This window comes from Falco rusticolus, chromosome 5, assembly GCF_015220075.1.
Source record: "Falco rusticolus isolate bFalRus1 chromosome 5, bFalRus1.pri, whole genome shotgun sequence".
NCBI classification, from domain to species: domain Eukaryota; kingdom Metazoa; phylum Chordata; class Aves; order Falconiformes; family Falconidae; genus Falco; species Falco rusticolus.
This window is the reverse complement of record NC_051191.1, coordinates 83087958-83114006: the sequence shown is the minus strand read 5'-3', so window position 1 is coordinate 83114006 and position 26049 is coordinate 83087958. Positions and strand designations below refer to the sequence as shown.

Here is a 26049-nt window from a genome sequence, read left to right as displayed (position 1 = left end):
GGCAGGCTACACTACACGAGCTTGCAGTGAATGCAGCAAGTGTATGTACTCAAGGGAGTCAGAAGAATTCTCCTTCCTGAACCAAGCCTGTAGCTTTCACTTCACACCTCATTAGAGGTGCCCAATTCATTGCAAAAGCAAGCAGGAAATCCCCAGTGCAGTCAGATGTAACTCATGCATCACTAAACCTTGTGCCACCCCTCAAGGCAAAGGCAAATTCCTCACCTTCTCAGAAGTGGGAAGCCAAGTGCTTTGGAGCAGTTATCCACTGCACTCCCTCTAACTTCTCATTTCCCAAGAAGTAACATGAGAAACAGTTTCCAGAGAACCTCATACAATTTTTAATTATTATTAGTGTGCAGGAACAGGGAAACTAGAGGAGACACGGTCAGAAAATACCTGCCAAGAACTCTACTGTCATTCAGTCCTACATGTGTACAGTTACAGTATTGCTCCAGACCAAGGGATTTTACATGAATTGTTATTCATTAAAGGCTGGGTAAAGGTTGCATAGCTAAGAACAGAAAAAGGTGGTTTAAGTAAACAAATACTCAAAGGTTTGGATAACGGCAACTGCAAGGCAGGAACGTGAGAAATGTTGTGTCCTTCATTCTCTAGTCCAACAAGATAGCTGAAAAAATACACCCATATTAAACAGCTGGAAGTAGATGATAACACTTGCAAGACATCCAAGTTTTAGGGAGAAACATTAGAAAGACACACCCATTAGTAAGACAGCTAAGTACTTAGAGAAGATGGCCCAGGTGCAAAGATTTTACTGGTTTCAAATAGAGAAAAGTGGAGAGGCTGATAAAGCATACTGCCATTATTTTGCACAGAAGCTTGAATGAAGTGGCAGTTACTAAGGTCTTTCATCTTTTTCAGCAGGAGTCTCCAAGCTTGGATTCTGCTCTTTACAGAACACAAAAGCCTAGTGAAACAGACGAGGAAAGTAATATCCCAGTAACTCCTACCACAAGATGGTTACAGCCAAACCCAACCATTAATACCAGTTGCACCAGAAAAGCAGAGAGGACACTCACTGTAGGTTATAGCTCCATTATGCAATTTCTTTGCAGAAGTTGTTTTGGGTTGAAGTAGACCCACCTAACCTGGCTATTTCCTTGCACATTATCATCCAGCATAGTTTTTAGAAAAGATGCATCAGCAAATACTAAAGGGGCAGATCTCATTTTCACATATAAATGCTAAAGCAGCAAGGTTAAAATTATGAGTTACTTTTAAAAGTAAATATGAACAAACATACTAAGACAGAGGATTTTTTTGTATTTGAAATAACTTTTATTTGTGAGGAACGTCACCCATGCTGCAGTTTCAAATAGATCTTACCAAGGAAAGCGGAAGTTTCTCCTCCCCGTGTCCTGCAGTAAACAGGACTGGCACAGAAAAAAAAAAAATCACCACACCTGGGAGGTTTAGCACCAGCATCCAATAAAAAAAGCATCTGATTTCAATTTCAGTTCTTTGGTTGGTTTTTTTTTCCCTTTTCAGTTTACCAAAAGAAAAATCGAAAAATTCAATACTAGTGAAACAGTGACATTCTGGAAAAAAAAAACCCCACAGTTACTGTTGAAACTGGGGAGGCTGCTCTTTCTGAATCTCGCTCTCTTTTCTTCTCTTCATGCATCTATCTTGCAGGCGTTCCCTGGATCTCAGCTGCTGGTATTTTTTTGTTTTAAGTTCCGATGTTTCAGATCTTTGCTTTCATCATCACTGTTGACAATTTATTGCTTGTGTGTTTCTTTGGTGTTACTTTTGAGTTGTATTTTAGGACACCTGTTAAAGAGCCATATTTAAGAAAATGCAGTTTAAGTTTCATTTTGTTGTAAAGGTAGTATGTCAGGTGGAAAGGGAGTTTTATAATAGACAGGATAAATGTAACTGGCTTATATCCTGTCTGTAAGCTGAGAGTACACTATCTTCCTAAAGCAAAACATTACTAACTCATGAGCAGATGCTATTGCTACATAGACCAGATATTCTCCCTGAAAAATCAGAATTATAAAGCAAAAGTTTACTTTGCAACAAATACAGACACCAAGGCAGAGGACAGAAAGAAAAAGCAGCAGACTGTTCTTGGTTTGCCTATCTAGCACTCAGAAGTTATTGGAAGTATCTAGCCACACATAAGGGGATGTGGCCAGAGTCCAAGTCCTAGCAGTGTACACAGTGCTGCTTCAGTTGGAGAACAGCAACTAAATTTATATTCCTTACCTGAGGGATGATAAAGGTGCCTGGGGAGCCGGACATTACTCAGCACCACTCTGCTCGGTCACTGGAGCAGGATTTTCAGTAGGTGTTTCAGTCACCTTTGTCTGAGACAAAACAAACATTTGTTACAGGCAAAGGCTGACCTCCAGACCCTTCCTCTGTTCAGTGGTGGGGCCAGCATAACCCAGGCTTTAAAATAATCATGGAAAACAAATACTCAGAAAATATAAACTATAGGAAAAACCTTAAAGCCTAAGTATTACACAGCAGATTCTGTCAGTGGACCACATCAAGTAGATATATAGAACGAGAAAGTCTTTCCTCATTAAGGTAAAATCTGGGTTTGCAAACAGTTCCCTGAAATAGTCTGGTTCAAGCAGTTCAGGAAATTGATCTGGAGCTTTGAAATCTCTTACACTACATTCAGACTGAAGGTTTGAGGAAGCTGGAACACACAGCTGTTTCTCTCTGCTTCGAAAATATTTGTTGTAGTCTCACTGCAGTTACAAACTATCCAGAAGCCATCCCTATCCCACTGCTGGTTCCACTTAAGAGAAGCTGTTCCTTCTCAAAGAAGGCGACAAGGAACAGGCAATGAAACCAGCTACCTTTAACCAACAGCACTTTGGACTCTGGCCATCAGACTCCTCCAGCACACCAAAAATACACTTAAATCAACACTCCCACAGGACAGAAGGTCTTGGGCATTCACCCTATCCAAACCTTGGTCTCTGCCACATTTTGCCAGGAGCACGCTCACCTCTTTCCCATCCTGAGCTGGAGCATTGGGTGGACGAGGTCGACGCCGGTAGTTGTATGGGCGCCTATACCCACGGCGAAGCGGCTGCTGACTCATAGCATTGGCCTCATGATGGTTCTCTTTATTTTCAGTCTCTCCAGCCACTGGGGCAGGGCGTGGACGCGAGGGCCCTCTGAAGAGCGAGAAAAATAAAGATTAAACTACCATAATTTTAGCCCAGCAAAAGTCTCTCTAACCAAGCACCATCTTGAACAACTTTGAATGCTAGCAAACCACCCCTCTGGAGTTTGGCTGGCACATAGCTGGAAGGGAAAGAGAAGCAACCTGGATGTCTCTTCACTGCTGAAGCTACATCAGCATATTCTACTGTCTGTCACACAATAAAGGTGTAGTTAGCCCATCTGAATTGCTGGCTAGGAAAAGAAACAAGCCAGTAATGGCCACACAGGCTGATTCTGCCAAGTTAGCCTTGGCATAGCTATATGCCAGCCCAGTCCTATTCAAAGTTAATGATGCAATCCCTGGCAATCTCAGTCCACCTTGTAAGCCATTCTTGAATCTTCACTCTTTGCTTTATGTTGCCCCTCCTGACCATGTGAAAAAGCATAGCATGTATCTGTCAGGCAAGCTGGACCTCATTAACACTAAGCTATCAAGTCTATGTTCCTGAAGTATGCAAGAGCATTTCATCCCATTTCCAGTATAAACAAAGTGTGTTTATAAACTGTCAAAACACAGCTGAAAGCAATGACAAAGTAACTGCCTAGTATCCAGTTCCCATTAGCTGGCTTACCTGATCTACTGCTATCTAGTCCCAAAAGCTAATTTACTTTTTTCCAAAAGAATCCAACATAAAAGTGACTGGATTTAATGCATGTAAATGCAAGCAATTATCTACCTGTTAACTCAAACAGAAGCATTCTGCACTCATACAGGATATACCATACCTCTTACAGAAGAAAAAAAGTATCAGAAGTGCATAAATTCTCATTAGCCATAAGCAAGTTACCCAGCTTGTGATTCACCCACATGGCATGCAAAAGCTCAGATGCTTCGCTGTACTTGGTGTGGTGCTATTCCTGACTGCCTATGCTAATGATGACTTTCAAGAATAAAATTTATTCAGCTCGGATCCCTACAAGCAGCAGTACTACCCCTTTGCCCACAATCCAATATAGGAGAGACAACTTAAATATTCACAGATAGAAAAGCTCTGAGTAGAGGTAGAACCTCACAAGGTTCACATGCCCCCACTTCCTGAGCTTGTCAGGTCCCTCTGGATGGCATCCTGACCCTCAGGTGTGTCAGTTGCACCACTCGGCTTGCTGTCACCTGCAAACTCACTGAGGGTGCGACACTCAATCCCACTGCCTATGTCACTGATGAAATTAAATAGTACTGCTCCCAATACAGACCCCTGAGGGACATCAGGCACCACTGATCTCCATGTGGACATCAGGCCCTTGACCACTATCCCTTGGATGTGGCCATCCAGCCAATTCCTCATCCACCAAACAGTTCACCCACCAAATCCATCCCTCTCCAATTTAGAGAGAAGGATATTGTGAAGGACCATGTCACAATGTTTTACAAAGAACACCAGTGAAAGTAATCCAGTGTTTTATTTAACTTGTCACTCATCTTCCAAGATAAAACAATTCACAAGAAACCAAGAATCTGAGTGATCTTTTCTACTGAAAGGAATTTGGGGGCGGGGGGAAGGTAAGTGAAGCAACATCTCAGAAGGTATGATAGTCAGAGGCTAACTATTTCACACTGGTATTTTTAACCACACCAAATTCCTTGGCTATGGAATTGTTCCCTTAGTGCAGAGGCTGGGAAACAAAGAGAGCAACCCTACGCTGGCCAGTTTAAAGTATGACTAATACTGATGACTCAGCAACTTTCTCCACATATCCCACCAGGAAGCGTTAGTGTTCATCTGAACTCAAAGTGATCTTTACTAAGAATGTAAGCATGGTCTACTAGGTCTTCCAAGTGTTCATTTACCCCAGTTCTGTGAATCCCTAGGGGCAAAATAAGGATAAGGAAGCCTACTTTCCAGCCTCCCAGCTGCCAATTAATTGGTTTCCACACTGGGGATTTCCTGAGCCAGACAGAGTTTGCCTATTCAGGGATATCACAATGGTGTCCTCTTCCAGTTATTTGACTAGTCTCCAAGTTTTTAACATAACCAACACCCCATGGCAAAAAGCTCCAGAAATCTGCTGTATGCTTAACAACCCAAGTCAACAACCTGAGCATGAGCCAGCAGTGCACCACTGCAGCAAAGGCAAATGGATTCTGGGCTGCATCCACAGAGACATTAGTAGCAAAGAGAGATGTCAACATCCCACCTTACTCGGCACTTATCAGGCCACACCTGGCATACTCTGCCCAGTTCTGGCCCCACAATTCAAAAAGGAGGCAGACAGACTGGATACAGCCCAAAGGAGGGCCCAGATAATCAGAGGGCTGGAGGAACTGACCTATGAAGGAAGACTGAGGGAGTGAGGTCTTTTCTCCCTGGAGAAGAGAATGCTTAGAAGGGAACTCAGTATTCCAGTACTTGAAGGGCAGCTACAAAGAGGACAGACACTTCACAAGGCGCCACACTAAGAAAACAAGGGGCAACAAGTACAAGTTGCACCAGGACAGGTGTCATCTTTATACAATAAAGATTTACAGTGAGAAAAATCGTTTACTTGAACAACCCTCCCCAGGAATGTGGTAGAGTCCCCACCACTGAAGGCTTTCAAAATGTGATTGGACAGGGTGCTATAGTCTCATCTAGGCTCCCTTTCCCACAAAAGGTTCAGCCAGATTATTTTTTTTTTTTAAGGTCCCTTCCAGCCTCAGCTGTCCTGTGGTTTTATGAACCTCCCTTGGTTTTTCAGCATGTCTCCCATTTCCTTCATCTGAATGCTCCTCAAGGTCTTGTTAGGTTTTGGGGTTTTATCAGAGATATAGTGAAAAAAACCTAAAACTCTGCTGCAGACAGAAACTGCATAGATAACAGGAACATTAACACCCGGGAGCTTAGCACTTCAAGAAGGGACAGTTAGTACCGATGTAGATGAGCTCAACAAGAATGTAAATAAGGAGCCTTCTGACAAGGACATGCTAACTGCTAAAAGAAAAACTAGAGTAAAATAATTGTGGTAGTAATAGTTTAGTAATAATAAGAGATCAGCGACTTCCTACTCAAATGGCCCCCACCCCGAGGAAGGTGGATCCCCTGCCCGAGATCATGCTGATATAGATTAAAACCAGCCCAGTGGGCATGTATTAGCTTTACATGTTTAGAGTGGACAATAAGGAAGGACTAATCGTTAGCCAGCAGATGTTTTAAGATAACAGAAACTCAATAACAAAGACTGCTAATGTATGCAAAGATAAACAAGAACTTCAGGTAACTGCCCAAGAAGATGAAAAGTACATCTTGAAGAGGCACCAGAGGGGGGAGATTCTGAATGTTCAGAAACCTTATGTATATGCATGACTTTGTATAATAAATATCAGACTGCTAGTTGAAACTGCATGCAAATTAAGAGGAGTGATCTCCCTTGCACCTGGTGCTGCAATAAACATACCTGTTTTGTAACTTGAGGAGAGTTGTAGAGTTTGATTCTGCACGTCATCAGAAGAAATAACAAAACTAAGTCTCATCCATCCTTTCCATGCTACTCATTATTTGGAGGGCCTCTATATCAGTCTTCATTTGTCTCTTCTCCCAGCCTCAGACTCCTCAGCCACTTCTACACTTAACACATTCCCCCCTGGCCCTTCAATCATTTTGATAAGCTTTATCTTATTATTCCAGAAGCTCTCCTGTATCTATAGTACTCCTTTTCTCCAAAAGTCCTAGCAAGAGCCACTTTAATAATCCTATTTTGTTACCCTCTCCTTTAGGAGCCCTCAATGAACTTAAATTTTATCTCTTAACTGACAGCAATACCCTCCACTAGCACAGGATGCTACAAGGTAACTATAGTGCCATCATAGAGTTGAACAGCCTGTACGAGACAGGATACAACTTAAGCCTTCCCCGAACAGTAGGCTTTCCTCTGTACCTACAAGTAGCACCAGTGCATAAAACCAAGCCTGCATGACACTTAGGAGCGAGCTGGATGTGCACAAGCTACTAGTTCAGTGCTTAATTGGAAACTACTGTCTGCAGTTCACAAGAAAAGTTATAAAGCACACCCTTGCCCCAGCAGATGGTGGGCCTAGCTGTCCCAGATCAAGTGGGGTTTGGATTCACTACTTGTCTAGGAAAGCCTAAGAGTTCAGCTGAGAAGACATGGACCCTGCAACTTATTTCAGTACATTGCTCAACTGTGAGAGGTAAGAGAAGCCCAAGAATGATTTGCCTTTTCTAGACCTATTCCTGGCTCCGAGCAACATATAAGCACATTAAAAAATATATTTATGGTTGTTTCCTTACTCCTGTGGCTCACCTTTCTCCTAGTAATTAAAATGTTTCTCCCTGTCTCTACCACCTGAGTAGAATACACATTAGCACTAGGGAATACAGCTTCCTGCTCTTACTGAAGCCTGCATAGATCACAAAAGCATCCAAATGTAATGATGAACAAGGAAACAGTACAAACCTGCGATAGCGGGGACGATAGGTAGGGTTCCTATGGACTTGCTGATGAAGTTGTCCTCCTTCTGTGACCCCATCCTTCATCTCTCCCTCACCACCCTACAACCAAAAGAAAACAGAAGACAAAGATGAAGTGTTACCTTATTTCATGGGCAACATATTAAGCCCAGCGATCTGAACACAAGCTCAAGAACAGCGTATCAGTACAGAAACACCAGCATATCAAGTAAAAAGTAGCAGATACTCAAAAGGCTTTAATACAGACAAAAGTAAGAGTAGAGCAGAACAGAACAAGAGTCAATCACACTGTCCTTGCTCCTCATAGTAATAGATGAGGAGGCTACCTCACAATACTTCCTCCCTGTCTGCCAAGAACAGCAGAGAACCTCACAGTTCTGATGTGCATGGAAGTGCATTTCAAGTCATGACACTGCATTGTAAGGGGTAAATGTGTTATGGAGAGGCAGCTATCGATCAGGACACTTCTGAATTCACAAAGCTAACAGACATCATGCACAGACTTGCCAGAGACCACTTCTGGCTTCATTCTACACAAAGCCCCACCCCACAGAAAAAATAAATCAAGAAATTTAAAAGGTAGAAAACCTGTACTACATAGTGTCAAATACTCTTCTACACAATCATTTTCATTGCAGTGGTTATCGTTCCCCTTTACTTGTTAACTAATAAAGTTTATTTCAATTTGTTTCAGGTTTTTTTTCTCATCTAGTTTGTTTGGTTGTTTTTTTTTTAAATGCCAGCCATCAGTACTGTCCGTTTTATAAGTCATTAGATGATTTTCAGTTCTCATTGTACTATCCTCCTTTAAAAGGAGGAATTTAACAAGAACTCTGGAAACATAAGTGCATCTTTTGTATCTGATAGAGTAGGAAACAAGCTTTCTGACAGCCTTCAGTAGTCTACACTAGGTTTGACAGGTCTCTTTCCAATTCTGCACAGCTATTTTAACCACCACCATATTTTGCTTTATTTTATCTGAATCTCTCAGGTAATTGCATGGGCAGTGAACTTCTCTTTAGCTAAGATATTGTGATAATAAACATTTAGAAAGGCTGGAGTGCTGTCGGTTGTAACACCTTAGGGAGTTAAGTGAACCTCAGTGACTAACCTGGACAATCTTCTCCTCTCTCTACAGGAAAATACCCTCCAAATGCATTAATTTCAAGCACTCTGTAGCTTTCCAAGTTTCCAAAAAGCACAAAGACATGGCCTAAATGCAGCTGGAATATTTCACATGCTGTACCTAGAGCTAGCTATACCAGCTATTCTTAACAATATGACAGGGTCAGCTGCTGAGTAGAGATAAATCAGAATTCAATTTAAAAAACACAAATAACATTATCCATTATGGTCTCTCACGTATAAAACTGATCAGGATAACTAAATATCCACAGGAACTCCCAGTGACTAAGTAGATAGTAGTAACAGGTAGCATCTGATAGGAGTTGAGAAGTACTCGAGAGACTCAGAAACCAAATGGAAAACTATGCTTCTGAGTTTACAACAGTATTATACTACTTACATCTGCTTTCCAATACCAATCTGTCCTGTTTGTATCAGGATGTTTACAGTTTAATAGACCTGTGATGGGTAGTCAGAATTTTTTCCAACAGTAAAGTAAGAAATAGCACTGCCAGTATTGCGTGTGGCAAGTGATTCATGTCTTGAGGTTTGCCATTTGTGAAGCAATAATCTAATGCTCTCACTCTCTCCTCTCTCTTCCTGCTCTCACTCTCTTCCTCACGTGAGGACTGGCAAAGCACAGAAACGGGAGAACAGCAAGATGTGAAGGGAAGAGAGGATGCCAAACTAAAGCAATCCTGAACATGTTCCAGCATAATCATGACTTCTCCAGAATTTCTGAGCAAGCACACGTGAAATCAGCACTCAGTTCTAGTGCTACAATGCCAGAAGTACAGAACCATGAAGGCCTAGTAGGTCTTGTCAGAGGGGCAATGTTGCCAAGATCAACAAAGCCTCAACCAACCCAATTGTAGGGAGGGACACACAACAATATTTTTGATCAGCCAAAGCTCTCCTATAGCACTTGACAGTCAGGATCACATTCACAGCTCTTTAAAAAGCAGTACTGAATTTCTACATGTTTTTAATGGCACAGCCCAAGTCCACTCCTCCCTACAGAGGGCTGCATCAGAATCTCACATAAAAGACTCCATCTCCTGTAGTGATGGAAAGAATGACTAGACCTGATGAAGCATTACTCAAGAAAATTTCAACATTTTCCTATTCATCTTGAGCTGAATGTTATGTCAGTATTTTAAATGGGTTTGGCTTAATCAGTTTAAAACAGAATAGCAAAGCATCCGAATTGCTTAGCCCAGAAGTCCTGATAATTTCCTGCATCTTCTACAGTACCACAAAAACTCAATTAACACATTACATTATATCACTGTCAATTGATCTAGGTCTATTGGCTGGAAGTGAAGTACAATTCCAAAATAAAACAATTATGCTATTAGAAGTCACTCAAACAGATGCAATTTGACCAGAAAACAGTACCTAAGCTTTGAGGTCTTGTTTCACTACACTGACAGTAAGTACATTAGATTCATTTATTAGTCAAGCTTCATTTTTACTGTTAAAAGCATCACACTATGTCTAGCACATACATGATCCTGTTTCACGATCTCCTCCACAGGAACCTTCCAGCTCAATGTAATACCTTCTAACAAGAGATTAGGTTATCCTAAAGGACAAATGAATGAAGCTGGCCTGCTGCACTCTACATTTTCCTCTGAAGAACAAAATAGGCAAGTAGGCTGTGATTCTCTATGAAGATCTTGCACAGATTTCTCTAACCCTAAAAGTGTACAAAATATTACTGCCATCTCCCAAAGAAGAGTTTTGTAAGCATTAACAGTAACTGCAATGAGCTTTTTACCCATCTGCTTCTCCTAACTTCTTCCTTTGTTCTTACATTGCTTCAGATCAGTTTCTAGCTTTTGTGTAATACTATTCATTTTTTCAGGTCTCTTCTCTACAAGAAATAGCATCAGCCTATAAAACAGCTCTCAAACTCTTTTGCTTATTTTTTGACCCACTAGTATAGAGGCTTCCTCTATTAGAGACACACACAGAATCTACATGAGGCCATCATCAGTTCTCAAGGCTATTCCATGATTCACTGTACTAACATTCTGACTACAGCTCCATGCCATGACTGTGTTGGCAGTTTACTGAAGAGCACAGCCTCTTTTCTGTAGTGGATACAATTAAGAACTTTCTGATATGAACAAGTACTTCCACTTCCCACAGAACTTTCCATGCAATCCAGACACAGTTCCACTGGAGCTGATTAAATACCTCAGATTCCTCAAGGTTCTCTTCACTGCTGAGAAATTCACACAGTGTGACGTGTTCAAAAAACAGACTCAGTAACTTAAGACACAGTACAGGCACATTTGAGCTATCGTGGCAAACAAAGGATAGCACCTTTAGTTTGCTTTAAACCATGCCAGTGAGGGAGAAGAAATAGACTCTTGTTGCACTACAAAGCTGGAGTGGAGCTGCTAACTGACATCAGTTAGAAGTTCTTGAAACCTAGGAGGCCACCATGTCAAAAGTCACCTTAACAAGTAAGACTTCCCCTCTGCTCCATAAATACAGGATTGGCACGGACACCTTTCCTCTCTGCAGCCTAGCAGGTTTTTATGCATGGCAGGCCTGGGTACACCAAAACCTCTTCCTTCAGGTGTGCAGCAAGAGTCAACTGCAGCTGAGTAAATCTCCTTTCAGCAAAGACAGCCCAAGAGTGCCATACCTTCAGCAACTCACACCTGTCTCAGAAATAACCTGCACGGCTCTTAGCTGGAAACTTTTCTTCAAGTAGAGGCGCACAACCTTTAATGCACCCATTAATGGGACCATACAGAATAGTGTACAAATACTGCTATGGCTCACAAACACCGCTACCTTTCATCCCCCTTTCCACACATGGGAATGAAAGTGTTAAAGAAAAAAAGGTATCAGAAGCATCTTTCTAAATGCAGCAGACATGCAGTTTCAATGTGAAGAAACTGCTGAGAGTTAAAAATCTCCAACAGAATATACTGCTAGTTTCACTCTACTCTCAAACGATCTATGAAAGCAAGCACATGGGGGATGACAAGAATACCTGGACAAGTTTAAGTGGTTTCACCAACCTAGACTACGACAACTTCAAGGACAGTCCCTGCAAAGACTTCCTTAAAGCAGAGCTTTGACTTGTTCAGGCAACTAGCAAGTGGGTAAGAAGGCCCAGCAGAACTGACTGCACTTCAAACTGGCTCAGAACGCAAGAAGGGTCCACTGCAATATGCAGCAAGTTGAGCAGGCATAGCAGAACATCAGCTTTGGCTGCACAAGGAACTCCTGACTGAGCTCAAACATGGAAAGGAAATATCACTTTATCAGTTTTTTTTCCTCCCTCGCGTAGACCTTCAGGTCCCAGGATCCAAGCGTGTTAGTGTCACATGCAAGCCAGGTTTTTAGCTGCATCAGCTTGCATTAGACATCCAAGAGAACATGTCCCAGCATGACTACCCCAAGACTGAATGTTCCCTGTGCTCAAGCTGGGTCTCATTGCTCTTCAGGCAGAAAGAAATAGCTGCTTTCCATACTCAGCAGCACACAGCGCTGTCTAAGCTGTGATATGCCTGCTCATTTAAGATCTAAAGCAGTTCCAAGACAACACTGATAACCACCAACTAAAGCATTCACTCCCAATAAAAGGTTGAGATTTTAAGCTTGGCAAGGCAAAAGGAAACAGAATCAGCATCTACCTGGAATGTAGGTGGCTGGCAAGTGAACAGATAAGACCAGGAACATCAAAAAGCTGAACAAAACCAAGTATCCTAGTTCTTTGCCACTTAGCATGAAAGTTGAAGCTGCAAACTGTATTGCCACAAAAACAAAGACATACTCAGTAATAAGTAATCAGTTACCAGCACAAGCTTCCAGTCATTTCCAAGGGACTCAGAAAGAACACTTTTCATGTATTTAAGGCTCAGTGGTGTCCAGCAGGATTAAAGAAAAGACCTCATGATAGCTAGTATAAACAGCTAGGCTTTAAGGAAGGGTTTCACAACACTTGCTCTGTTTGCCCCTATGCTGTCAACTCTGTAGAAAAGAAGTTATGCTGCTTGGGCAGAGACTTCCACCAGGGCTCATACTGCATTATTCACATATTTCTGCAAGTGATGATCACAGACTCTTAAAGAAAAGCTAATCAAGCTTGGAGTATGTTCTAGTTTGTTGGATTGTTCCAGGCACCAGTTTAGCACAATGTGGACAGGAGTGGTAACTGCTAGAATTACAGCCATCTCTCTCATACTTTTCCCTCTGCAAAAACTTGCAGGGAAGTAGCTTAGGAAACCTTGCTGATATTCTGAACAGTGGTGTGTAGCTAGTTTAAAGAAAAAAAAAGCATTATCTTTACACTGAACTGCTGTAGGCAGAGGCCTATGAAGGTTTCAGCTATTTGGTCAAACTACTACCATGCCATGCAAAAGCAATGAACTTCTAACCAGATGCTGTTTTCCAAGTAACCCTTCCAAGTTCTGGTTTATTGCTTAGGGTCATATACATACTTCAGCTTGCTTCAGGTAAAGAGCATGGTAAACCACTCAGGTGTCTCGCTTCGTTGTGTTTACTCTTCACACAGATACCTTAACACCCAAAAAGATGCTTTTAACACATTATAGAAAGACATGCCAAGGATGGGCCTAAAGGGTACTCAATAATAGAAAATGTCAGTATCAACATCAGTGATGTGCTAGGGGAAACCAGAATATTATTGAACACTACTTACAACTTTTTAAGCTGTCAATGCTTAACTATATGCCAGTGCTGAACCAGTAGTCCCCTCTCATAAGGGGAATCAGAAGACTGCTGAGGTGGGACTACCACCACTTTAAGAAATAAAACTTACACTTCGAGGTGGTCCACGGCGTCGGCCAAAATAGCCACGTCGATAGCGGCGCCGGTCTGCAGCATAGCGGCTGCCTTCTACAGGGACTCCATCTGGACCAGTGACATTAGCTGCTTCTGCACCCTAAGAAAAGAAAAGAACCATCAGCTACAGGGAAAAGATAACACAGGAAAGAGGCTTTTCTGTATCAGTTCCACGCTACAGAGATTCCTTTCCCCCCCATGCAGTGCAAGAGCAGGTTTGTTATTCTCAACCCCATAACCAAAAATTACAATCATGAGTTAAGACCCAATTAGCTAGGCTAAGTTCAGAGGGAAAAAAAAAACCTAAACACACACACAACTCACAAAACCTCAAAAAATGTTTGAGAATGTAGAAGAGCAAAAAACTTGAAGGTTCTTACAGTCATTAAGCTACCAGACCCCAAGACAAATTCTTCAGGGCAATATATGCCTCTTAACGATTACTGGGCAGGCTACAAGCTTCAAATGCTTTATCAAGTAAGAATTACAGATTCTAGAAGCACTAGAACATAGTTAGTGTTTTGAAGTACTTTTTAATGAAGCCTTTTAAAAACAGATCTTCTACAGAAAACCTGTATGAATGCCACCCACCCTAGGGATTAATGTAACAGACAAAAATACCAGATACACAGCTAAGGTTCTGTGTTACATTTCACTACAATGTTGTTAACTCTGTTGGAGCACATCCCTAAGTATCCACAATCTCTCACCTTCTCTCCCTCGACCACATCAAATTCTACAGTCTCTCCATCACCAACACTGCGCAGGTATTTCCGTGGGTTATTTTTCTTTATCGCCGTCTTTAAAGAGAAAAAGAGATACAGAAAAATGTATTATTTTGTCTCTTAGTTATCTTACATTCCTAGCCCTGTAGAGGTAGTAAGGACAGTACTCTTCAGCTACAATCTCAACTCTACACACCAGAGCATTCACCCTGCACACTGGTATATCTTTCATTCCACAGACCCTTCAATACTCAGTCAAGGTTTACCCCTTTCTCAATATTTATGAGTTTAAGAATCAGCCATTGCCCCAGGATCCCCTCTGCCAATCCTACTAAATATCCAGATCATTACACGTTTCTGTATAAACAGAGTTCACACCAAGTATTTGATCTCCTGCAAGCTGTACCAAGGCAGCTCCAGCAGCAAGTGTGACTCATGTCTGCACAGTCATTGGACCTGTAGACCATCTACAGAGAACTTAAGACCAGGAGCATTTTCATAGAAAATAGCATTAAATATGAAGTAGCTATATATAGGTATAAAGTACCATTGCAACTCATAGCAACTAAAGACGACTTACTGCAACTGTGGTGTAACATAAATGACTATTTTACCTAAGCGCATACACAAACCCCCTCCCCAAATCAGGCCAAGTCCCTAACACACAAAGGAATAGTACCAGAACAGACAATCACAGTTTGTGGAAATCCCAAATTATAACAACATGGCTTTGAATCAAAACATCAGATGCACAGGAACACTCAAACCTCCTGGAGTGATTTTTAGCTTGTCAACTACAGAGGCCTTTCCCTCTGTAGAGTATTTCTAGGATTCCACCAAGGGCTGTTAGCAAGACAAGCCTACTATCTGTTCAATAGGTAAGAGTACACAAACTGGAAGAGGCTGGGGGAGAAAAAAAAAAACCACCACCAAAACGCACACATTGTACAAGCCACTCAAGTAGCAGACTTTTTACTGAAGTTCTTCTGGATTATTAAAGGCCAATTAACTTTGTTTCCCCAATACAGGCATCTTGTTAGTGTGAAGGAGGCAGGTGCAGATCCAGTAGATAGAAGCACACATGGAAATACAGGGCACAAGTCTGGCTTAAGAAATGGGAAAGGCAGAAACAGAAGAGACTGTTGTCATATCTGTCTGCAGTTCAAGAAAAACGGGCAGAATGACAATCAGTTGAATTGCTGCCTGTGCATGGCAACTAAATTCAGTCAACAAAAATATTTCCCACTGAAAGAAAAGTTCTAATCAGTTTAAAGTTGAGCTTGACCAGTTTAGGAAGAGTAGTCTCATTGTTGCTGAATACAGTCCCCTTTGTCTCAGGCAACAGGCCAGCATATCCTTTTAGCTGTACATCTAGCCACACCTTTCCCTGTACCCTGCAGTGTCCCTGAAAGGCTTAAGGAAGAATGCAAGAGTGTAGATATTATTGCTAGGAAAGCAAAGGCAACCCAAGAGGGGTTTGTTTTGTTGTTTTTGTGGTTGTGGAGGTTTTTTTTATACAGGAAGAAAACAAGCTGCTCAAGTGAATTCTTTTGGGAATTTAGCAAACAAAGACTCCCACCATCAGCTACGACAGTTTCATTTGTTTCTGCTGACCTATTAGTATAACTGCCCCATTTCCAAGATCAGCTGAAGTGCTAGTTTTTCCTTCATTGCTGTATATTCATACTAAAATAATAATCTTTGCTGCGGATCAGGGGTTTAATTCTTTCACCACCACTTGCATTGAGACAACTGACTCAAAATCAAGATTTTTCCTCTGCATATGACAGATGTCAAAGCTGTATTTCAAGCTCCTTCCCCTTCCTTTTAAGTGCAGGGTAAGAAAGGACTACCAGATTTCTTTTCGGGAGCAGGTTTACTTAAGATTAGTGAAGCTCCTCAAACATCCTCGAAGAAGGGTAATGGAAGATAAATTCAACAGGATTCCACATGCTCTTTTCCAGCTTTGTGAAAAGAAACATCAGAAGTTCAGATTTGCAATTGAATATGCTGCCAACAGGAGACAGAGGCTGCCACACAGTAGGCTGGGGTTTGTTTCATAAAGGCAACCAGTAATCATTTTTAAGTCCTAGAATTCAGAGCAGAAACTACATGGTTCTACTGCTTACTACTTCAGCTGCAGGTAAACGTTGCTGAAATAAGCCTCTAACAAGCCTAAACTACAAGACTGATGAAAAGACTTTTACTCTATATATCCAGAGGGGAGAGAGCTCTCTTCTCCCTGTTACTGTTCCCCAGTATCCTGCAGGCTCCAGCTTGATTCAAAAGAGATGTTTTGTGTTAACACAGACAGCACTCAACAATTAAGACAAAGCCCTTCCTTTCCCAAGGGGACACTAGTGAACAGACAGCTCTAAGTCTTCAGAGCTAGTTCAGTATTTTGTTTGGAAGAGTTCTTTCCATACCCTCATATCACCACACCATGTGCACATCCAGCATCATCGCAGCTATAGCCAAAAATCTGTTACACCAGTTATCAGTGCATGTACACCAGGCTGTGCACAACAAATGCAATCCAGCAAAGTAAAGAAAAAGACCTCTGCAGCAGAAGAGATTAACTCCTCCTCACGGGCTTGTTGATTCAAGCTATGCCTAATTAAATTGGACATCTCTGGCTACTGACACTTACAATGGTGTTAAATTGCAAGACCCTCCTCCCCCCTCCCCAGACACACTCCACGTGGTGGATCACATCGGTCCTTAATGCTCACACCACCTCTAACTGACACAGTGCCCTAGACAGCACCTTGCATGAACCAACTGGACAAGGATACAAGCAAGACAAAGCAGGTGAAGAACCGCCCTTCCCCAGAGCACTGCTTGGGTCCCCCGCAAGACAAAGGGTTAATTCAAAGCAAGCCATGCATGCCCTAAAGAGAGAAGCATTTTAATCTGTACTAGGTTTATAAATAGCATCCAATAGTCAGACACCCGAGCGTTAACCCCCATTCCAATCATGAGATCGGCTTGTTCCCTCCCCACTGCGGATGCGTGCGGGGGAGGCAGGGAGGAGGCTGTATCTATTCAACTAGGTCAGCCTTATTCTGAAGGGATTAGGCATGTAATCCAGCCCCTCCCGGGACAGGCGCGGGGAGGAGGGGCAGAACCGGCATGGAGAGGGAGCTCACAGCAGGATGTTTGCTTAAACCATGGATTTGCTTCCCTTGCTGGGCGGCCCCATCAGGAGCTCTGGCCAGAACGCCCCAGGCTCTGGTAGCGAGCACGTTCACGTACAGGAACGGCTCGAGATGGAAGAGCTGAGGAACACCCAACTGCGGCCAACCAAGGCCAGAGGCAGAAGCATCTCCTTTGCCATGCACAGCCCACCACGAGGGTTAATTTGTTGCAGGCTTGCACATGATGATGTTTCAGAAATACCACAAGCCAGTTTTCCTCGGTGCTTACTCTGAGAGGATTTCATTCACAGGAAATAGGAAATAAACTACACCCCGCCACCCCAGTTTACATTTGGGTGAATAACCTTCTCCACAGGTGAAGGAGACAAAACACCACAGCTAATACTAGCTTGCTGTTGGCCTTCACTCTTTGGGTCTCTGCAAGTGGCCTTCCCAAGCAGAATAACACTGATCCATGTTATATGTCATCAGCACAACAACCACTTTCCAGGATATCTTCTCACAGGATACTTCACTTGCCTTTCAGGTAGTTTTACAGTGCTGCCTATCCAGAACACTTTTCTGCTACTGTAACTCTTTCCACCTTCCTCTGGACACTCTCATCAGGCCACAGATGCAGCATCTGTATCAGCATGCACAGAGCACACAGTCATTAAGGAGAGTGACCATTACAACTCAGTACATGCATTAGAGCTCTTGCTCTGAAGTCCACCAACTGAACCAGGAATGTGTACTGCACACACTTCCAATGTCACCTTTGCTCATTACAAGCACTAGACTCATTCCTTCCCAGCTTCCTCCATTTTGGGATAACTGGTCTATATCCCTTGACCCAGAGAAACAATTATCACAGGCAATTTATTCATGAAGCCATAGGAACTAAACTACCTCTCAGCGTTGACTAGCATGTTTAACACAACTACATAGACTGGTCCTCTGTGATGAGCTCTTGAGCGTAAGTTTCGTGGTTACATTTGATAGAAATACTGCTACTTGTGCTGCAAAGTTCATGCTTTTAAGGATGGCATGGGCCTGCAGGCATTTCATATGGGACAAGCTCCAGGGGCAGTATTTCATTTTCTGGTAAAGTCTCAGATGATGCAAAACCAGATCTAAGCCAACTATTCAGTTTACATTAGCATAGAAACAGCATCCTCCGTCTCCCCCATTAGTTGCCTGCGATCTGAGAGTCACAGTATAAACTTAGAACAGCCTACTGACAGCTCAAGGGAAGTTAACCAATGACAAGCTGCTGAGCAACCTCTCTCTGCTTGGGCACACTTGGCACATAGCCTCCCTCCTCTTCTCCCTGACAGCAGCTGTCTCATGCAGCAACAGCTGATGGCAACCCAGGCTGGTCAAAAGCCAGCCCAGATCACTTTCCCTCCAATACCAGGGAGGGCAGACAGAACAGACCTGAAAACAAAGAGGGTAGGAAGAAACAGAACACACAAGGAGCATGAGGAAATGGGGTGGGGAAGGACAGACAACCAGTAGCAAAGCATTTACAGAAAAGAGTCATCTCCCCAGGTGAGGGAAAACCAAACAAAAAACACCCCAAAAACCCCCAAACAACCTTTAGTGTTTAAATCAGAGCAGATAAGAGAAAGCATGAAGGGTTATAATATCTATTCCCTCAGTTATAACTCCAGACAGAAGGAAAAAAATTCACACATGTCCATTCAAGGCATTTGCAGTAAATATTCTGGAACAGACACCCAAACTTATCCTGGCTTCGCCTTAGAACGTTACGTTAGAAGCCTACCACAGTGCACATCTTTAAGTACAATTACTGCTGTCTTACCTGATGAACAAACACATCTTCTTTGGTATCATTTCTGTGAAAAGAGAGTGAGAAGTCATAAGAGTATAGACTAAGAGACTTAAATAGAAGTCCCTGACTTCACAAGCGAAACCCTCCATCCCCCAGCCTTTAGTACATCTCCTGAATTCCATACATTCTGTTTAAATCTATGCTACCAAGACCCTGCTCTGAATTTCCAGGGTCATCTGCCTGACAGCAGAAAGGACTCCTCATCCTCCAGAAGGGTGAGGGGACTGGGGGAGGCTCTCCATAATCTCCTGGCAAGTGTCCAATATTTTGTTTTGACACAGGGCACAGTTAATGACTGGGTTGGTTGCCTTCCACTGTTCCATCCCCCAAAAAAAGCTCCCACAGGGGCTGCAACCTGAGCTGTTATCGCAGAGGTCAAGCAAGACTATCAACAGGACTTGCCACAGCTGTTAACAGAGCTCTCCTTTCAGCAAGGCTCAAAGCAGCCATGCACAAGAGGTGTTAGGAGAGTCCACTAGCAGGGGATCCAGACACGAACATGAGGTTGTCTGGATTAGGCCGGCCAGCCTAGACACTGCTGTATGTTCACTCAGTTCCTCCTCCGTGGAGGGAACAGGTGGGTCAAGGAGTTTGCAAAGATAATGCATAACCCAAAGCTTGTTGTGCTGGACCGAAGTAATAGTAAACTTTGGTTTAGGAAGAAAGTTAACAAGTTAATACAACATATCCAGCTGAAGGCTCTCACAGCAACTGCTACGGAAGCCTTTAAATTACAGTACTTACTAATTCAAGCTTTTCTAAGCTTACCTAACACTGGATAGTAGTCTCCAGAGACTATAACAGAACTGACTTCAGATCCATAAAACGGGGGCTCTTCTGCCCCTTTCTATGCTGTCCAACTTGCCCAAATCTACCTGCTGTGTAACAGTTCAAGGACTTGCAGAACAAAGTAACTTGCCAGGTGTTATCTTCTACAAGACAAGCATTCACCATGCAGGAGCTTTTGTTTTTCACAAAGCAAAAGGCTGGAGTATCTGTTAGGCCCTTAAACCTAAAAGCCAGTTTCCTCCAGCTTGGAAGAAGGGGTCTCGTACCTAAGGTTGGAGTGTGATCAATATCACTTACAGATATTTGTATTACTAATGCCATTCAGAGGTTTGCCCATGTTCAGAGAAAAAAAATAATATTTGAGAGAACTTCTATGAACCCAGGTCTAGAATATCTTCAGTTAGGTGGTATCAGAGCATGTCAAAGTATATGTAGAGTAGGTATTTTGCCCAATTAGTTAACACCAGAGTTTTAATCCAAGAGTATTTCCCCTCATACTCCAACCTTACTTGCACTTTTCAAAAAACAGGCAGGCAGTCATAGAAGAATATACAGTTCATTAAAGATGCAGACTGAGTAACCAAATAACAGACCAAATTTTTCCGTTTTCTCTCCATTCACACAACCTTCAATGGAGACAGAAGGAGGGGATGATACCAGAGTTTGTTGAATGCCTGGCAAAACGCGGCTACCAACTGCAGGAAGTTGTAGCCAGGTCCTTGGGTCTCCACTGCAATTACTAATGAATGGCATTACTATCTGTACCATGAGTCTTAGTACAGTACATTCAACTATCATAATTTAAACATACCTGTTGATAAAGCCATATCCATTTCTGACATTGAACCACTTGACTGTGCCAAGAACTTTGGTGGCTGAAACAAAAAGTTAGTGTTACTCTAAAACATAAGGAAGTACAAGAATATTACAAGAATACTTTCATACCTGCACATGAAGTCACAATCAGACCTATTCTGCTGCCTTAACACTTAAAGTGTACTTTCATCTCCCGCTACAGTTGCTTCCTGCTACTGCATTGGTATAAGAGTTTTAACATGCTGTTCTTCAGCCAAGAGTTCACACAACATCTAGAATGAAGTCCAGCTCTATTTTCAGAACTGGCCATCCATCCCTTCTTTATTTCTTGTCCCAGAAAAGGGCAGTGAAGCTGAAAATCGTACTGCCATTCATCAGTTCTCTTTAGCTTAGTAGCCAGACACGAAACATAGCCAAAGAAAGCTGTTTAAAAGTCCTCTTTCACACAGTTACCCTTTCTTTCTTCCTTGGAAACCAGAACTGGTCAAAGCAGCAGTTATCAAACACCATGCAACTTTCTCAAGTGGAGAGGCAGCACATCCATCTTTTGGACAAGGGCTTTCTTGCATTTTCAAGATCAATCTAATCCAATGAAACCTTGCAAGACAGTGGGTTTGGGTTTTTTGGGTTGTGGGTTTGTGGTTTTTTGGTTTTGGGTTTTTTTTTTTGTGTGTCCCCCTCTATCCCTACTTCTAGGTTCCAAGGCTTCTAGGATCAAGACAAGCTTCTGTCTCAACACCAAAACAGCATCTGACTTAGAAGCCATACTGCAGAGTCTTATAGGATCTGGTGAAACCTGTTCCTCCAACGTATAGGAACGTGTGGGAGGAACTCAACAGCAACGGAAGTAGTTCAACCTCTCCTTCCCTCTCAGCAACTGGGTGGAGACCACAAATTTGTACTTTTCAAACCTATAGGAAAGGGAGAATTTGGGGCTTTAGACTTCCATAGATGTTACTTATCACAATAACATGACCATAACTATCTAAGCAATCTACATAGTACTTATTTGAAAAGGGGCTAATCACCTACAGATGACTGCTTATTAAAAACCTCATGTTTGGGGGGTGGGAGGAACCCAAGAGGAACTAAAAGGAAAATAGTCCAGAGACAGTCTTCAAAAGTCCAAGCCACTCTGCTAGAGGCATAAAAATTTACAGCATGTCCTTTATCTGCTCTACACCTACATTCTCCCACTAGAAGACAATAGAGCTAGACAGACCTTTGGTCCCACGCAGTCTTGCCATTCTTATATATCCCCATGACAGAAGTAAAGAGCAGTCTCTTCCTCCTCCCCAAACACAAAGCTAAAAGAGGAACGTTTACTGATAGCAGTTCATTGTGTTACTGTTGCTGTTACTGAAATAACAGGCCATTTATCACTGCGCTTTTGGAAGTGGAGGTTTGTCTTTAATATACTTTTCTAGCAGAAAAAGTTAACATTTAGGAGCAGCAAAGCCATGTTAAAACTGAGGTAGTTACTAGAGAAAAGGGCTGCAACTAGTACAGCATCCATTCCCGAGATAAAACCCTCAAGTTTCACTGCCTAGCACTGATTCAGTAACAAGTCTTTAGCATCAACATTTATAGTTGTGCTTTTAGGTTTCATTTCAGGAGGACAGCACCAGGTATAGACACTTGTTGCTACCACAAAGGCACTGGCTACATACAAGACCTCACTGTGCTAAGACAAGTCAACAGGGGAAGAAACAGGGGGAAGCACAGAAACAGGTGCCAGTGGCACACACAGGTTTTAGCCTGCTTTAAGAAGGATGGCTAATTACCACTGATTCCCCCACAAAATAGCTATTGAGTCTGTTGGCCTATTTCAAATCGGATGTGAAAGAGGGCGAGAAGCCTAGGAAGCCTGACAAAAACACTCAAGCGAGTCAGAAAGCTGGTGGAAGGGAGAGGTAGTCAAAACTCACCCTACATGGCCAGCTGGCTACTACTAAGTGGATGCCCACACACGCAGCTTCAGAGCTAATCTGCTCCTTTCACACAAGTTGCTAGAGAAGAGAGATGAATCTCCAAGATATTCCTCAAGACACTATACTGGGGAAACAGTATTCCCTACTCACACTTGCCTTAGAGTCTCCTCTAAGCACTACTAGGGCGGGGAGGGGCACCTCAAACACAACAGCACAACACTGCACATCCACGTGGCCATGGTAGTACAGCCACTGTTAAGCCTGAGCTGTCGTAGAGATGAGATCAGGCAAGGAGGAGGACAAGCCCAGAGGACACTCTAACCAGTTTTACCGAGTCAGAGAAGGTAGCTGATGCGATGACGATGCCTGTCCTATCAGCAAGCAAAAACCCACATAATTTCCACAAGATGCTGCACTCTGATGCTATTAGAGGAAACAATCATCAGCCATTCCTACGTGACAAAATAGCCTTTGTATTAGTTTTGAGAAGGAAAGCCAAAGCTCCCTGTGACCAAGAGAGAAGATAAACCTGACTACCCTTTATCCCTGTTCCTAGAAGTCAGACATTTGGATGCCCTGGGCAAGCATCAGACCTTGCTTCTAATAGGATCTTTGTAAGAAGAGACTTAAGCGAACATAATTACAAGACCATTAACGAGGACATCTGAGGTAGACTTGAACATAAGCCCATTTTCAATCAGCATTACCAATGATCATTTTCTTTACAACTCCTGCTAAAAAGCTTGCCTAGCAAGAAGGCCAGTGTGCGAAACCAAATACCGTGGCAGTTTTATTTCTCCTGCTAAACCAGGAAAGGCACTTGTGCCTTCACTTCCCCCTGCCCCCCCCCCAAGCAATAGCAACAGGCAGGCAAGATAAAAACATTATCAAGAATGAAACATGCCACATTAAGGCAAGAAGCAGCAGCCAGACATACGAAAAGACATGGATGTGCCTTGATTGATTACTGATAAATCAAACAGAACAGGGGAAAGTCATCCAAACCGTACTTACCGCTTCAGTTTTGCCAGAACCCTTCCTACCTCTCTGCACCAGAGAAATCCTTCACCCAGCTTCTCCAAGTGCTGCACTAAGCCCTCAGTCTCTCCCTTCAGGAGAGGTGTCTTTCCTTAGGGAATTTCGGGACTCGACACTAGCAGTCAGCCTCCACTCTGCCTCTACTAACCTCTTAAAAGTTACGCAGTTACAAACGGCGCATCCCCGTTTGCACCGCGGCCCTGCCCTTTTCAACAGGTTGTTCCTGTTCGGTCACGATACAAACACACTCGCGACTCACCAGCCCCGAGCACAGGCGACGGCAAACCCAGCCTTTTTGCTCGCCTCTTTATCCATCAACTAAAAGCTAAAAAAAACACACCAAAAAAACAAACCCAAACCAAAACACCTCGACCATTAAACCTAGACGCGTTATTAAAGGGGCAATCTTGACAGACAGAAAAACGGCGCAAAGACCTTAGGATTAAAGGGGGCACATAGGGTTTAACCAGCACCCCCTTCCCAAGGGGAGCTGCTCCCACAGAGCACGGGACCGGCGGCAGGTGCCAGGAAGACCCTCAACATGGCTGCACTTCGCTCGCTATCACCGCCCGGCCCCGGAGAAGCGGCCGGGGCCGCCGACGGCGGCCCCGGCCGCTTCTCCGGAGCCGGGCGGTGCTGGGGCGGCCGCTGAACACAGGTGCTCCCGCCCAACCCCGAGCTGCCGTCCCGGACAGGCACCGCTCGGCGCCCCCCTATCGCGGCCACCTCACAGCCGCGGGGAAAGGGCGGGGAAGGGGGGGGGGGGGCGGTTCCCGCCACAACCCCCTCCCGCCGCAGGTGCCCCGGGAAGTTGGACGCGGGGCCCGGTGCTCACCCAGCACTTTCTTCTCTGTCTCGGTTGTGGTGGCGGCGGCGGCAGCAGCGCCCGGGGCCGCCTCACCAACAGCCGCGCCCGGCGCGGCGGCGCTGACGGCGCTCTTGGGCTTGGCGTCCGGGGCAGCGGCCGGCGGCGGCGGCGCAGGAGCTCCGGCCGGGGCAGCAGCAGCGGCGGTTGTTGTGGTGGTGGTGGTGGCGGCGGCGGCGGTGGTGGCCGCGGTGGGCGCCGGGCTGGCAGTGCTGGTCTCCGCCGCCTCGCTCATGGTGGCCGGCGGGTGGTGAGTAGGTGCGCGGGGCTCGGCGGCGGATGTCCCTCGGGCCCGCGCTGGGTCTTACTGCCCCCAAAATGGCCCCGCCGAAGTTTTAACACAGTCAGCGGGGGCCGGCGCCGGCACTCGCGCCGCCTCATTAGCATTTAAAGGGGCCGCGCCGGCGTTGAGCGGGCGGCGCGCAGCGGCCAGCGGCTCCCCCGGGGCGGCGCGCGTGGGGCAGGCGCGGCGCGCGGGCGGGTCGTGCGCGCGCCGCTCTGCGGATATTTACGCGGCCGCCTGCGTAACACAGGAGGGCGCGTGCCCGCGGGGGCGGCGTGGGGCTGAGCGCCGCGCGTGCGCGCACATCCCTGTCCGTGGGTGCGCGCAGCCGCACCCCACCCCCCCCCTCGCCACGCGGGGTGCGCGTGTAGGTGGCCGTACGCGCGCACTGACGCAGCGGCGCGTGGGAGCGCGGCGCCGCCCGGTGCTTCGCGCGCCCGCACCTGCGCGAGTGGCTGCGCGGGGGGGGCGGGGGGCGCGTGAGCCCCTGCGCTTTCAGGGAGACACGGGCGTGCTGGGGGGAGGGGGCGGTGCGCGCGCCGGCGGTGCCACTCCCGCGCCGTTCCTTGTCAGCTCTTCCACGCCGGGGCTTCCTCTCCCGCGGCGTCCCGCAGTTTGCACCGCTGGTGACACCTCGCGTCACCCCCGCGGTCCCGCTGCCGCCTCCTGTCCTTGCCCCGGCCGGGTCCCCGCTGCCGTGGCAGCCCGGCCGCCCGCCGCCCCGCTTCTCCCAGCCGCCTCGGCCTCGTGTCCCCCTGCCCGGCGAGAGCGACGCCTGAGGCGCGGCTTCACGCACCGGCCTTCGCTTTCTGCAAGTTCCGCCTGGCTCCTCTGCGAACCCGCGCACTCAAGGAGCGCGTCGTGCAGGGTGGTCGCCTTGCACCCCCTCCCGGTCTCCGCTTCTGGCCAATTCCTTCATGGTTCTCAGGACAGAAGTGAGGGTCGGTGGTGGGCACCCCTTGCTGAACGCCCCTGGGGCAGCACTGCCAGCAGCAGCCCCGAAGCAGCCCCGGCTGAAGCCTTCGCTGCGAGGCAC

At 44.9% G+C, this 26049-nt stretch overlaps 1 protein-coding gene across 1 annotated transcript; it reads right to left on the bottom strand.

Annotated features, from left to right (window-relative positions):
- Window positions 1-1279: 1279 nt before the first annotated feature.
- Window positions 1280-25126, bottom strand: YBX3 (Y-box binding protein 3). The gene is made up of 9 exons (XM_037389142.1): window positions 24701-25126; window positions 20892-20955; window positions 19262-19295; window positions 14285-14374; window positions 13552-13674; window positions 7606-7700; window positions 2993-3164; window positions 2236-2336; window positions 1280-1797 (listed from the first exon to the last, which is right to left on the bottom strand). The coding sequence occupies exons 1-8, from the start codon at window positions 24963-24965 to the stop codon at window positions 2271-2273; spliced, it is 909 nt and encodes a 302-aa protein (XP_037245039.1). The 5' UTR covers window positions 24966-25126; the 3' UTR covers window positions 1280-1797; window positions 2236-2270.
- Between the last annotated feature and the right edge of the window lie 923 nt (window positions 25127-26049).

Excerpts from the sequence above, each read along its gene's own strand:
- YBX3 (XM_037389142.1), bottom strand. The coding sequence starts at position 24,965 with ATGAGCGAGGCGGCGGAGACCAGCACTGCCAGCCCGGCGCCCACCGCG. Across the intron at positions 7,701-13,551 it reads GCCGTGGACCACCTCGAAGT|GGTGGTGAGGGAGAGATGAA; the intron begins GTAAGTTTTATT and ends TTTTGGTTGTAG. Across the intron at positions 2,337-2,992 it reads CAGCTCAGGATGGGAAAGAG|ACAAAGGTGACTGAAACACC; the intron begins GTGAGCGTGCTC and ends GTTTTGTCTCAG.